General features: G+C 33.1%; 1 protein-coding gene across 1 annotated transcript in view; it reads left to right on the forward strand.

The window, feature by feature from the left end:
• LOC123701627 (inactive dipeptidyl peptidase 10) overlaps positions 1 to 14862 on the forward strand; it is a 129588-nt gene that overhangs the window by 86495 nt on the left and 28231 nt on the right. The window contains exons 5-6 of the mRNA XM_045649112.1: positions 8238 to 8365; positions 14296 to 14525. Of these exons, the coding sequence (XP_045505068.1) occupies positions 8238 to 8365; positions 14296 to 14525 (358 nt within the window). The remainder of the gene's footprint in view (positions 1 to 8237; positions 8366 to 14295; positions 14526 to 14862) is intronic.

The raw sequence follows: 14862 nt of genomic DNA on the forward strand, positions 1-14862 counted from the left end.
GTAGTACGAAGGGTAAAGACGGAAGAGAGAAATTATAAGATGACACATAGGTATTTGACATACACATTTGTTTATACAAACTCTTTTCACCAACAATAATTACTTATAACAAATCAGATAATCGAGAATTCCATTAGTAAAAAAGCATATTTCTTCGCAAAAACATTACGAATTCGATAATAAAAGCTATTGGATATATTTCCAATGGGTTTCAATTCCATTAGCATCTGTCGCTCTGCCCTTTTCAAAATGGCGGACGGGGTATTAATTAACTCTTATATTTCGATATTGGAGGACACCTGTGCCTTAATAAATTATAAATTATCTTCTCTGTTTTATTAAGTCTGTAAGTATTATAGATGTGAAATATTCGTTTGTATGTCACTTGTTGCGTTGTGTCGGTAAAAAGACTTGTTACTTTACTGAAGTACGCTCTTGCTAATATTTTATACAGATTAAAAAATAATTCGTATCCTATCATTCCGAAAAATCTATATAGGTATATAAACTCAAAGGTATAGAGATCTATCAACAATATAGAGATCTATCAACGCACAGCCCAAACCACTGGACCTATCGGGCTGAAATTTGGCATGCAGGTAGATGTCATAACGTAGGCGTCCCCTAAGAAAGGATTTTGATCAATTCTACCCCTAAGGGGATAAAAAAGGGGATGAACTAGTATATAATATACTAAAAGCAATAAAACTCAAATATTCCTTTTTCAAATTACTTGAGTGGAACATCAGAATTTTGTATTAAAGAAAATTATATTCCAAAATAAAAGCAATTCATTATAACTAGACGTACATCGAATTAGTAGACCCAAAGATTAATCTCTTAGCGAAGTTTAACTAGAGATGGGATGATATGGAAGTTCCATTTTACGAAACATGATGTCTAGCGACAGCTGTTGTAGACGTAATATTATCTTAACTGTTGTAGAAGAAACTTAAATGTTGTAGAAACTTAACTTTTGAATTTAGGAATTAAAGTTTTAAACGATTTTTAAACATATTTTTTTTAAGATTTTTTTGAAGTTAAAACAGGACACGTGGCCTGATCGAAAAAGCGTAAGACGGATTTTTTTAGCCCTTATATTCCATGCAAGTTTTCACTTCTGCCGGCACTCCCGGAGTGCAACCCGTCTTTTTTTTTTCTTTATTTATGGAGCTTAGTCGAGAGTCGATTATGTCGCTCAAAAACATTAAATTAGCTCTGATTTAAATACACATTACCTAGCTTATATAGTTTCCATTTCCGATGTCGGACAATGCCAGACAGCTATTACAAAATCCAACCTTAGTTAAATAGTCATCTGGTAGGCCTCTTTTTCGTTCAGTTTGGTTCCGGACACACTCCATCAAGACATGTTTAACACATTAGCTTCATCTGCATGTTTGTAACCGATTCCTTTAGACTCGATGTTGACCCACTTTGAACAGAGAGATTTAATACAAACTTTGCACACTTATCGAGGATCGATGACTATACAATAATTTCATGAGATACAAGCGTGTTTTTTGACTGTATTAATTATTTCATTATATTATCTACTAGCTTTCCGCCCGCGGCTTTGCCTGCTTTGTCTAAAACCTAATAAATTATATACTAAAACCTTCCTCTTGAATCACTCTATCTATTAAAAAAAATGGATCAAAATCCGTTGCGTAGTTTTAAAGATTTAAGCATACATAGGGACAGAAAAAGCGACTTTGTTTTATACTATGTAGTGATTTCTTCGTTTCGAACAGCATTGATTAGAATTAAAATACATATATAATAACGCATTTTAAACATGGTATATTTTTTATGTCCACGTTTTAGAGTTCATTTATTTGAATTCAACAAGTCCCAAAAAATCTTACATTTGATTTAACTTTTACGAGCTGGCTGGCGCTTGATTAGTACGAATGACTCGAATTTATTACTTCAAAGGTCGGGGTTCAAATTGTGTCGTGAATATCTCTATTTTAGAAAAAAAATGTATAAAAAGGTATACCTAGGAGAGATTCTCTAATTATTGAGTTATATAGTATGTATGCAATGTAGATGCATTTACAAAACAAATGTTGAAGTTTATGTACATACAAGTTTTTCATACTCTCTTACGCCTTTCCATGTAATATATAGAGGTTTGTAGGTAAATCACAAAATTTAGCACAAGAGTCATCTAAAGAAACCGCTGTTATCGAGCGACTAAACTCCACACAAAGTTATGAAACTTATAGACAATTCATGCCCTAAATCAAACAGAAATATGAGTTCACCTTGATATATAGAAGTCTAACAAACCTGCATACCTGTTGATCGATCAACCTGTATGAATATTGAGTTTTATCCTCTATCAATCATGCCGTGGCTCTATGCCAATGCTAACATGTTCTTGTCATACCTGAAGAGCACTTGTATAAATAAAAAGTGAAATGCATTGGCCATTTTCAGCTTTATTCTATCGATTACAAAGTGTTATGGTCTATTAGATGTTATATTTCAATTTGTTGTATTGTAATTTGTCTGTGTTATTTTTATACGTGAACTAAAAGTAAATTAGACTGGATGGATTTGAACTCAATATTAGAGCTTTTTTTTACAGATATGATATGGTATTAAATAGGGATGTAACGATACCGATACCTGTGCCGATACCGATTCCGATCGCCCGCGCGCGGGCAGTTTGTTTTCTGAAAAAAACTCTAAAAAACAACAAACTTTGATTACTGATTGTATGTGTATTACTTAAAGTTCAACTGACTTTGTAAAATAATAATACTAAAATAAATGTTTTTCTTGTTTTTTGATTTGGCATTTTTATTTAAAAGAATACGATTTACAGTTGATTCTCTGTTAAATGTTGGTAACTTTTATGCATAATTCGCTATTTATTTTTCTACCAAACCATCGGTATCGGTATCGGTATCGTATCGGCAAAATCATGTAAGTATCGTTACATCACTAGTATTAAATTAGCCATATCCTTTCAGTAGTATAAGGAAGCATTGATATTTACACATTTCATACCCATACTTTCGTATATTTCGTACCATTTGTAAAAATACTACAAGTATTTATACTTAACTAGCTACTTACTAGCGTGCCGCGGTTTCATCCGCGTGGCTCCGATCGTGTTAATCTTAGCGTGATGATATATAGCGTTCCTCGATAAATGGGCTATCTAACACTGAAAGAATTTTTCAAATCGGACCAGTAGTTCCTGAGATTAGCGAATTCAAACAAACAAACTCTTCGTTTTATAATATTAGTACCTATAGATTCATACCATAGAATTATATTCCAGCTATATTACACACAAATAAATTGTTAGCTCCCTTACAACCGCACATTTGTCAATAATGTAGGTACACAGAATTGACGTTAAAACCCGAAACAATCACATAATTTAATTTATTTATCGTATAATAACTGGTTTGCGTGTACAGTCACGAGCAATAATATATGCCTAGGGGGCGATGTGCAAAAATATCTGTCACTAGAACAAATTCAATAATATCTGTCTGCCCGTATACAGCATAAATATCTGACATTAGTAGGCAGCATAATAAAGTGGCATCAAAATTATGTGACGAAAATGTACAGCAAATAATTGTGATAACCTCTCACAGCATAAATATGTGACGTCGCCTAGGAGGCAATAATATCTGACACTTGTATTTTCAGTTGAATTTAAAATTTACAAAAATAAATATTATTTACGTTATTTATTGTATGCATACTACATTTATGTCTAGATATATCATAATATTATATCACGATTAAATTGAAATATTCACTAAGTGATATATTTTCTATGATCTATCCGCGGCTAGCATGTCACATTTCGAATTTATTTTGTTTTGTTTGACGTTAGCGGCTTTTGACATAATAATTATATACCTATGTCGCAGTCATCTGGTAGAATGTGCTATTTGATTGAATGACTGGCGCGTTCATTTCATTCATGGCGACATTTATTTAATGATTAAAGGACAACTCGTCAATTTCTAAACGTCATTTAGCACAGTAGTCGTTGGTCTGGATATGGTGGTGTGGTTGAGTTCGATATAATTTTTAAATACACAGAAATAGGCGCCAGCGCTGCTCGCAACCGTCTTCTTGTGGATAGTGTAAATTCTCAGCAACTTTTGTTTTTCAATGAACGCAATAGTCATCTATCTATACATATAATAAATCTGTAGAAGGGTCAATTCTGTACATTGAAAATATTGAAAAAATAAATAGCAGGGGGTGTTACTGGATCGATACCAAACCCAAATATGTAATTAAAAAAATTTTTGTCTGTCTGTCTTTCTGTCTATCTGTCTATCTGTCTGTATGTGAAGGCATCACGTGAAAACTAACGGTTCGATTTCGATGAAACTTGGTATAATTATCTATACCTTATTATCCTGGGCGTAAAATAGGATACTTTTTATCCTGGAAAAATACGCAGAAAAAATTAATCTTAATTTTTCATTTTTATCCATAGACGTTGTTCTGTAGAACCGCGAACACACGTTGCGTATTATTATAGGCCTACCCGTATTTGGGTCCAATAGATATTTATAAGATGTCATTGTCAGAGTTACTCAAAATGGAGAAATAAACCATCCACGCGAAGACCGACATCCGCGCGGACGGAGTCGCGGGCGGAAGCTAGTTCAACAATATGCCGAGCCTTACATCCGGATTATAACATAGCCCTTAGGCTATGTTATAATCCGCTAACTAGTTGGACGTTGAGTGACGGTTGCAAAATCAACGTTCGGCCTAGTCATTCAATTGAATGTCGTCATTCAATGATCGCGTTAGACATATACCGGCGCTCTATGTTATAATATATCAAACATGTCATGGACGCCAGATATTATTGCCACCTAGTTGATGTCACATATTTATGCTCTTTGTAAGGAATCAATGCAAAATACAGAAATATGAAATTGTGTCAGATATTATTGCCTCCTAGCTGATGTCAGATATTATTGCTTTCTAGTTGATGTCAAATATTTATGCTTTTTGTGAGGAACCAATGCAAAATACAGAAATATGAAATTGCGTCAGATATTATTGCCTCCTAGTTGATGTCAGGTATTATTGCTTCCTAGTTGATGTCAAATATTTATGCTTTTTGTGAGGAATCAATGCAAAATACTTAAATATGAAATTTTGTCAGATATTAATTGCCTCCTAGTTGATGTCAGATATTATTGCGTCCTAGTTGATGTCACATATTTATGATTTTTGTGTGGAATCAATGCAAAATGCAAAAATATAAAATTGTGTCAGATATTATTGCCACCTAGACGATGTCACACATTTATGCTTTTTGTGAGGAATCGATGAAAAATGCAGAAATATAAAATTGTGTCAGATAATATTGATATTATTGTCACCTTTTTTTTTTAATAGTGGGGAAATCTTCCAAAGATACCCACGGCCCCCGGGGAAGGAGCCGTGGGTTATGTCGGATTCTTACCGACTAAAACCCCACTGTGTTCCGTCGAGCCGCTTTAATGATGGGGCCGCGGGTATTTGTTAGAATTCTTCCACGACCCCCTCGGCGGCAGCCCATCTTCAGGCCAGGCGCAAGCCAAAAACAGGAAAGGTGGTTTGCCTGCTCTTCCCCCCCGTTGGCGGCATGAGCGGAACACGTCTCAAGTCGCCTCACCGCACCGGACGATGGATTACATTCCCCGTTCCACCGCCCGGCATATTATTGCCACCTAGTTGATGTCACATATTTATGGTTTATATGAGGAATCACATCGAAATATAGATATATAAAATTGTGTCAGATATTATTGCCTCCTAGGTGACGTCACATATTTATGCTGTGTGAGGTTATCACAATTATTTGCTGTACATTTTCGTCACATAATTTTGATGCCACTTTATTATGCTGCCTACTAATGTCAGATATTTTTGCTGTATACGGGCAGACAGATTTTATTGAACTCGTTCTTGTGACAGATATTTTTGCTAATCTGCAAATAGTAATATATTTATGCTTCTGACTGTACACGGTCACGCTACTCGTTTGTATCAATAATCTACATCTTTATACGGGTTTACTTTGGTTCAATGATCTGGGTATATTTATTTGTATTACAAATAGCAACCAGCTGTGTCCTTGGGCTACAACTACGGCCCAACTGCGAAGCTGCTGATAAAGCTATGCAACGCAGCATCAAACAAAACTACAGGCTTCTATCAGAATATTTTTTGGGAAGAAGAGCCTACTACTTTATAATATTATCTATTCAACCTTTGAACCTATTCTACCTTCTAATTCAAAAGTTATAAACGAAGAATAATAAGTAAGAAATTGGTGGCAAAATTGGTCTATCCCTCTTATTCATTCCACAAAACCCCTAGTTAGATAGATTATATGAATAAATTAATAAACACTTCAAACGCAATGCATAGATAAGAACATTTTTATACATGTTAACAACGAAATAGCGACTCGAAGATTTCATTCAAAAAGAAAAGATCACATCTATTTTCTTTTTATTCAAATACACCAATATTTTATTAACATATTGCGAAAAGGACATCAAAGCAATTCTGAAACCGCTCAGGGCCATCCCGTTCCTAAACACAAGATGGGAAGTCATAGACATAATAGAATTATTAAAATATTATTATATTTTGAAACATTTCCTGTTTTTGCAATCATAAAATGTCAATTAGATAAAAACACAAGCTTCAGCATGCGGTTGTACACATAGTTTCTGGTAAAAGTTCGTAAATCGTTGTTATATAGACCACTAGGTTTCCGCCCGCGGCTTCGCCCGCGCAGTCAAAGAAAAACCCGCATAGTTCCCCTTCCCGTGTGATTTCTGGGATTGCGTCATTTTCCCGGGATAAAAAGTAGCCTATGTCCTTTCTAGGGTATCAAAATATCTCCATACCAAATTTCATGAAAATTGGTTCAGTACTTTAGGCGTGATTGAGTAACAGACAGACAGACAGAGTTACTTTCGCATTTATAATATTAGTATGGATTATCTCGGTTAAAAGTTCTTTATGTGATGTAGACCATTATTATTTCTGTACCAAATCGCATCCAGATTCGATCAGCAGTTTTGCATTAAACATTAACATACATCCATGTTCAGAAAGTTTCGCATTTATACTTAGACAATTGGTAGGAATAAACCGCATAATATTTTTTTTGCGCGAATGAAGAAGAAACATACTCACTATCTTTCTCTTTAAGTACCTACCATATAATATAACAAATTGAATTCATTACATACCGTACAATTATTTGTACTTAATAAGCTCTACGATAAAAGGGGTCGTAACCCCCAAAAGGGGTTCAATGTTCAATGTTCATGTCGAAAAATCAAAAGCATAATTTCGTGACTTCGTGCAACTATCGCTAACAGCATTGTTAAAGTTTACAATTTACTGCGGTTCGCGATTGAATCTACTGTTTGCGTGTTTTCATATTGTAAATGCCTTTACACTATAATGCTTTTATTGTTTATATACAACGAGCAATGGCTCAAATGGAACAATGAAATGCCGTAATGAGATAATAAAATTGAAAATTCTTATTAGCCATGAAATTTTATTCGGCAAACGTTCCGGGTAGTTGTGATTTATACCTCTTTTCAACGTAAGCCGATGTCTCGTCTTACATATTTCCAAGAATTGAATAGACAGATAAACAAAAATCGTACCACACCAAGGTAGATAGATACATACTTTCACAAAAAAAAAATCATAATTCTGTTGCCATTTCTTAAAAATTTATAAACAACAAAATTATGTTTTACTGTTAATCATCTCCAACGCCCCATATATCCTACTAGGCTTCTAGTTGAATCAAATGCACTATCCTATCCGGGAATAGCACGTTTTTCCAAATTACAATTGAATATAATTAATTCACTTTTTTATTGTTTATTTCCTATACTTTAAGGGTTGCGTAGAGATCGCTACCTAGCGATAAGGCCGCCTTTTGCTTATTTCAAATGTATTGTATGCTTTTATACCTATTTGTATTTTAATAACGATAAATGATTTTCATTCATTCATACAATCGCATGAACTTCATCGTAAGTCATTACAATCTATACTAATATTATAAAGCTGAAGAGTTTGTTTGTTTGAACGCGCTAATCTCAGGAACTACAGGAACTACTTTGAAAATCGGATCAAAATTCTTTCGGTGTTAGATAGTATAATATAAGTATACATAGGTACCTATACAAAACATTTTGTTCCAGAGAGTTCTAGAACCAGCATCGTTCTCGTTATCAGCTGACCGTCGCTTCCTGCTGCTCGCGCAGAGCCCGCGCAAGCTGCACCGCTTCTCCTACCTCGCTAGGTACATGGTGTACGATATATTGACCACGTGAGTATTTTAAATTAATTTAAATTTTTATTATATAGGTAATTTTATATTATGAATTTTATTTAGGGCGATAGTCAATTTAAATTATTTAAATTATTTATTTGAAAGATTTGCGGTTGTGAGGTTTACAGATTTAATGTTTCCAGAATAAAACGCTAATTATATTAAGGTATAGAATAATATTTAAAACACAATAATATATTATCAATAAGATTATCAAATACCTAATACAATTAAAATTAAATTGCAATAACAATATGTTTATATTCGTTTTGAATCATTTTAATAGATATTAATACACGAAGATTATACCCCTTACCATTGAGATATATACATATGGAGACGACACCGCCTACATTACTTATGTTCCGCTCATCATACGCCATATGGCGTAACTGCACGCTCATTTTTTATTTGTTTTAAAGTGAAACGCATCAAATAAGCCTTCGTGTGTGTTACGATATTGCACAAATAATACAAATAATACGGAAAAGTGCAAAGGAATAACTTTCATCGGTAAGTACCTAACTAGATAATAATTTTTAAAACTTAGAGCAACAAAATGGCGCACAGATTTTGTTCGTGGTGTCTCCTCCATACGTAGTATTATTATCTCAATGCCGCTTACATATATTTCATTAATTTTTAACCCATTTATTTTTGTACAATACATGACGTCATAATGTACATTTATTAGTATTTCTCCCACATTCCAGTCATTAACCCCAATATTTAATAACATTTATGATAATAATGATATCAGTTTTAACGAAATTACGAATCAAATCATAATATTTAGTTCCAATATACATTAATGAAACAGCGTTTAATTGGCGATAAACGAATTATAAATTACCCTGATTGGATATAGAGCAACCAATTATTACGCAGTAATTTGACTAATTGCAAATTGAACCTTATTCGCTTAAAATAGAGTTTACAATACAAGAGCTATCAAATAAATTTAAATTTAACGTATCTCTGTTACGAACTTTCGAAATTTAAATTGAGAACTGCTAAAGAGTGAAGTGTAAAAATTTGAACTTCCCACTTAAATTAAAAATGTGCTTTTGTATTTTATTATTTGAACTTTTAAAATTTATGGGAAGAATATTTTAAATGCACTTTCATGTAAATAAAAACTGAAACGGATACTTTCATTCAAACTATCTATATTTTTAAAACATCTTAAAAATATTACACCCTAACTCATTTATTTCGTTTTATCCTGTACAAAATATTTTTGTATTCCTTCAATTCAATTAGGTAAAGGAAATTCTTTAAATGTTCTTAAAAAATATTTGTTTGAATGTAACTATGGAGTTAAATAATTCGTCTAAAAATCGTGCTGAACAAATCTCACAGATAAATCCAACACTTATTATTGGCCTATAACATATCGTGTATTATTTTAAAACAACGAAATCTTCAATGTTGCAAGTTTCTCAATTCCCTAGACTTGCCTAAAATTGTATCACCAAGAATCAATATGGCAACCCCAGCGGGCAGTTTCCAACGGAAGCACTCGAACGAAATTCAAAATTTATTCCTCAGCTTCCGCTCCAACTCGAACTAATCTTGAATCTTATTTCCCGCTCAAATTTTGCGGTTATTCTTTTTTTTTTGTTCCATTCAATATTCTAGAACGAAATTTGAAATTGCTGTTTTAGAATACTGAAGCACAGATAATATAGACTGAAGATTGTTTTTAAATTTGATAAAAAGTCTATATAGTGTGAAAAAAAAGTATTTATTTAGTATACTTAGTCATTGTGTATAATATATAGGTATCGTATATTATAATTAACAGCGTTATCAGATGAGAGATAATAAAATGATAAAAGAGACAACTGAAGTTAAATGTAGCTAATCCATACTAATAATATAAATGCGAAAGTAACTCTGTCTGTCTGTCTGTTACTCAATCACGCCTAAACTACTGAACCAATTTTCATGAAATTTGGTATGGAGATATTTTGATAAACGAGAAAGGACATAGGCTACTTTTTATCTCGAGAAAATGACGCAGTCCCGGAAATCCCACGGGTACGGGAACTATGCGGGATTTTCTTTGACTGCGCGGGCGAAGCCGCGGGCGGAAACCTAGTCAGCTATACATTAACGTGCCTCTCATGGAGCAGTAGTAAAGTTTTACATTTTAACGATAAATAAGATAATATCATTGCTTTTGAAACAATAATATTCACATTTCACACACGATTCGCGGGATAATTAAAAAAACGTTTTTCGATATAAAATTGGTTTTAATAAAACGAGGATTATATTCGATTATATACAATAACAATGGCTGACAATACAAATTATTTCAACCCACTGGTTCGGATAACTGCCCAAATGCGGGCAAAGCAGTGTAAAATGATTTATGTAGGTATGTATATTGTATAGGCACGATATATTTATTCGACAAATACTTTTGATAATAAATATTTTTAATACTGTTTTTGTTAATATTTTTTTTTAATGTTGAATCGTTAGAAAAGTTTTGGTTCGTGATTTGTATTTTATATCAATAATGGGATAAGAAATGTAGGTTTTTTTTTTAAGTTGAAATTGACATTAATTATTGGGTCCATGATTTAACCAATCCCGTAAAATATATGAAATCAAAAAAAAAAAGTGTAAACCTCGTACAGAAAGCTCACAAAATGTCCGTGAGCATTTTATTTTATCCAGAAATGTAATAGACGTAGAATTTAAATAAAACCTGCAACTGAACGTTTCAAGGCCAATAAATAAAGATTTAGTGGTACTAGTAGAAGCTAATAACGAACCGATGCGCTCATACATTGCGGAGGCAGTACCGATTTATCGTTGCGAGTTATTTGTAAACCAACTGCATGGGGCAATGTATATGTTACACTGTGGTAGCTTAGTAATGTTTAGAAGGACGTATAGAAAGTGAAAATGCACTTGGAATAAAACTAAAAACTTTTAGGAATATTATAATTGAATGATCAACGTGTTATACATGGTAAACATACGTCTATATAACACAAGAAATAAAGGTTTTATGAAGTCGTAATTGTTTAAAGGCAACTATAAAATTTCCCACATCATGCTATGTGTTTATATAAATTACACCTTATTATAGTTTTTTGAAAGTTTTGCAAAGACATAAGTATGTATCTTTTGCATTTTTTTTCATGTCACCTTCAACTTCATGATTTTGCCTGAAAGAAAAAGGCAAAAACTTTAATATCATAAAATTTGGATTCAGTTTTTTACCTTCACATTTTTAACCGAAAGAAACGAAAGGACGAATTTAACCGTACAACTTTAATAACATAAAATATACATTAAAATCTAATGGAATTTTTAAATTACTATCGCAAAACGCGGGTTCCAAACTTAGTTCAAAATGCAAGCGTCGTTTCAAACAGATAATATGCTTAAAAGATATTCTAGGAATTTAACTTCAGTGCGCAGTTTTAACGCAATCCCCTGTTCGGGAATAGGAGAGATTTATTGCACTAATACTACTTCATTTAATATTCAACTATCTTTGGATCTTGAATGATGAATGAATTTAAACTTCTTTGTAAAAGGACATAGTTTTAGAGGTAAGTCTGTTACTGTTATAATATTATTCTTTATTCTTCTTCTTTTTTTATAATATATATCCATACTAATATACTAATATACTAATAATATTATAAATGCGAAAGAAACTCTGTCTGTCTGTCTGTTACTCAATCACGCCTTAACTACTGAACCAATTTGCATGAAATTTGGTATAAAGATATTTTGATACCCGAGAAATGACATAGGCTACTTTTTACCCCGGGACATAGGATAGGTTTCATCCCGGAAATCCAACAGTAACAGTATTATTATATATTCATAGCCAGGGGGGGTTTCCATGACGTCTTTAAGCAGTTTTAATTCAGTGTGAGAAAATGCCACAACTACATGGTCGTCTAGCGCCATCAATTTCATACACTAGAATAAATACTGCTTTTAGACATCATGGTATCCCCCCAGAACGCTGAACAGTAATTGCAATTCCCTTACCATTAAATTAACGTTAATTAGTAGTTACAAATTTGCATTCATTAGTACAAATTAAGTACTATAAGTATATGAATAATTATTATTGTCATCACATCTTAGACGTCGTGTTACTTTGCTTAACATCGCAATTTTTTTAACTCAAGAAATATATAAGTATTTATAAAGAAGAATCTTCACCATCGTTAAACCTATAGCCTCGAAGTCTTAAAAGCCAAAGAGATAATGTTTTAGAAGCTTTTTTGTAGAGATATTATGTTGAGGAAAAGCTAAGATTAACGTGAAGCTCGTAACTCATATAATTTTCCTACAAAATCCCGATTTAGAAGATCAGTAATGACAGGCTTACCTCCAGCTAGATGGTTATCATACGTCAACATATTATACTTACAGTAGCTTTCCGCCCACGGCCACGGCTTAAACCGCGTTGCGTAAAACTTAACAAATTATGTAGGTACTAAAACCCTGTCGCGGAAGAATTCCAACCAATACCCGCGGCCCCATCATTTAAGCGGCTCGACGGAACACAGTGGGGTTTTATTCGGTAAGAATCCGACATAACCCACGGTTCCTTCCCCGGGGGCCGTGGGTATCTTTGGAAGATTTCCCCATTATAAAAAAAGGTACTAAAACCTTCCTCAAGAACTGAAAACAGATAAAAATCGATGCAGTCGTTTTGAATTTATCACGAACAGACAAATACAAAGGCGCATTTTGTTGTATAATATTATGTTCTATATGATATGTTGTTCATTATAAAACCCACTCACACTAGAAAATAAATGTATCTCAATGTTCTCTGCTTAAATATTCTGCAAATAAAGGTATAGTGAGAACATTATGCTACCAGGAGAGCATAATGCGAAATGGACCACAATTTACTGTTGCAATATTGCTGTAGGTGTCTTCATATTGCACTGCTTTTCTTTTAATTTAAGGTGAAAAATGTGTTTCTATCATTTTCTGAAAATAACTTTGTATACCTATATGTAGCAATTTTGATTATGTTCAATTCAATATGAATCTTTTTTATTCTTCAGTGAAAGTGAAACGCAGAAAATTCGTGAAATGTGTGTTATATTTTAAAATCCACAACTTTGAAATGTTACCATTTTTTTTTTATTTCCATCGGAAATTAATTGCAGACACCGCATAAAATCGTGCTTAATTATAGCCTGCTATTTTAGGAACATATACTTAGTAGGTAAAGAAGAATATAAATTTTGTTCTAAAATATTTCCTAGTTAAAACTTCAGACTTTCATACGGTACAAACTTTCAGCGAATCATATAAAGGCTCTTCACACAAACCGTATGAAGTCACAATACCAAGATATTGCAAATATATCTCAAGCTAGAATTTTATTTATATTTTAACTGGAAACTCCCGTATTTTCCTTTGCGGTTTCCCTTTGATAAAACGAGAGTTCCGTTTTCTTATTCTTAATGACTGTATATTGAATTATATAATCTATGGAATTGATATTTTCCATTTAAATAGTTTTTAGCTTGTTAGGCTAGTTAGTACTTGTTAGTCAAACGATAGCAACTAAACAATGGATAGATTTTTAATTGTAAAACTTGTTGATTTGTAAAAAAATTACTAAAATACAATACCTATTTAGTAAGATTTGTATACGTAGTATATTATTATTAGTCTGTGGTAAGATACTTTTTACCAACAAGACGTAACGTATCTTCTATTTATTTATCAAGATACACGATATAATTATTAATTACCAAAACAGTATACATTTCAACTGTTTAATCTAGAACATCAACAAAATGTCATTTTATCTCTATGAATTCTCGTATGTCCTATTCTAGTAACAAGTATCTATTTGTTCATAGCATGTAAAAGAGCATTAGTTACCTTCTAGTAACATATATCTTTGTTCCCAGCGAATCCTACCCCCTCACGCCTCTACCAGACGAAGTGGGGGGCGGCGTGATCTCCGAGGGTCCCCTGCTGCTCCTCGCCATGTGGACACCCAAGGGCCACGGGCTGGTCACTGTCAAGGACTGTGATATCTACTACCGACCGGCGCCACGGTCTTCCACGGGGTATAGAGTCACGGAGACGGGTGTACCCGGGACGATTTATAATGGAGTGCCTGATTGGTTGTATGAAGGTAAGGTTAATTAATAAAGTAAATATAAATTAGTAAAGTAAGGTAAATTAATAGTAGTTGAATAAGGTATTAAGGAGATAGTGAAGATACTTTCATGGGTAGCGCGCTCCGTCATAGACCACATATACCTAAGGTTAGGCAGACGAGGTAGTCAAGCCTTTCGCTCCGTAAAAAAAAAAAAACAAAATAGAGCAAGAAGTGTGCAGTTTAGAGAAGTAGTTTTCTAATGAAAATTATTATTGAAAAAATTAGTTTCTTGATAGTGAAGATCTATTTTTATGTTGATCAGAGAGTCTATTATGTACCTTCCTTTGTTCAAGTTTCGTCGTAGCAGAAA

This window comes from Colias croceus, chromosome 22, assembly GCF_905220415.1.
Source record: "Colias croceus chromosome 22, ilColCroc2.1".
In the NCBI taxonomy this organism is placed as follows: domain Eukaryota; kingdom Metazoa; phylum Arthropoda; class Insecta; order Lepidoptera; family Pieridae; genus Colias; species Colias croceus.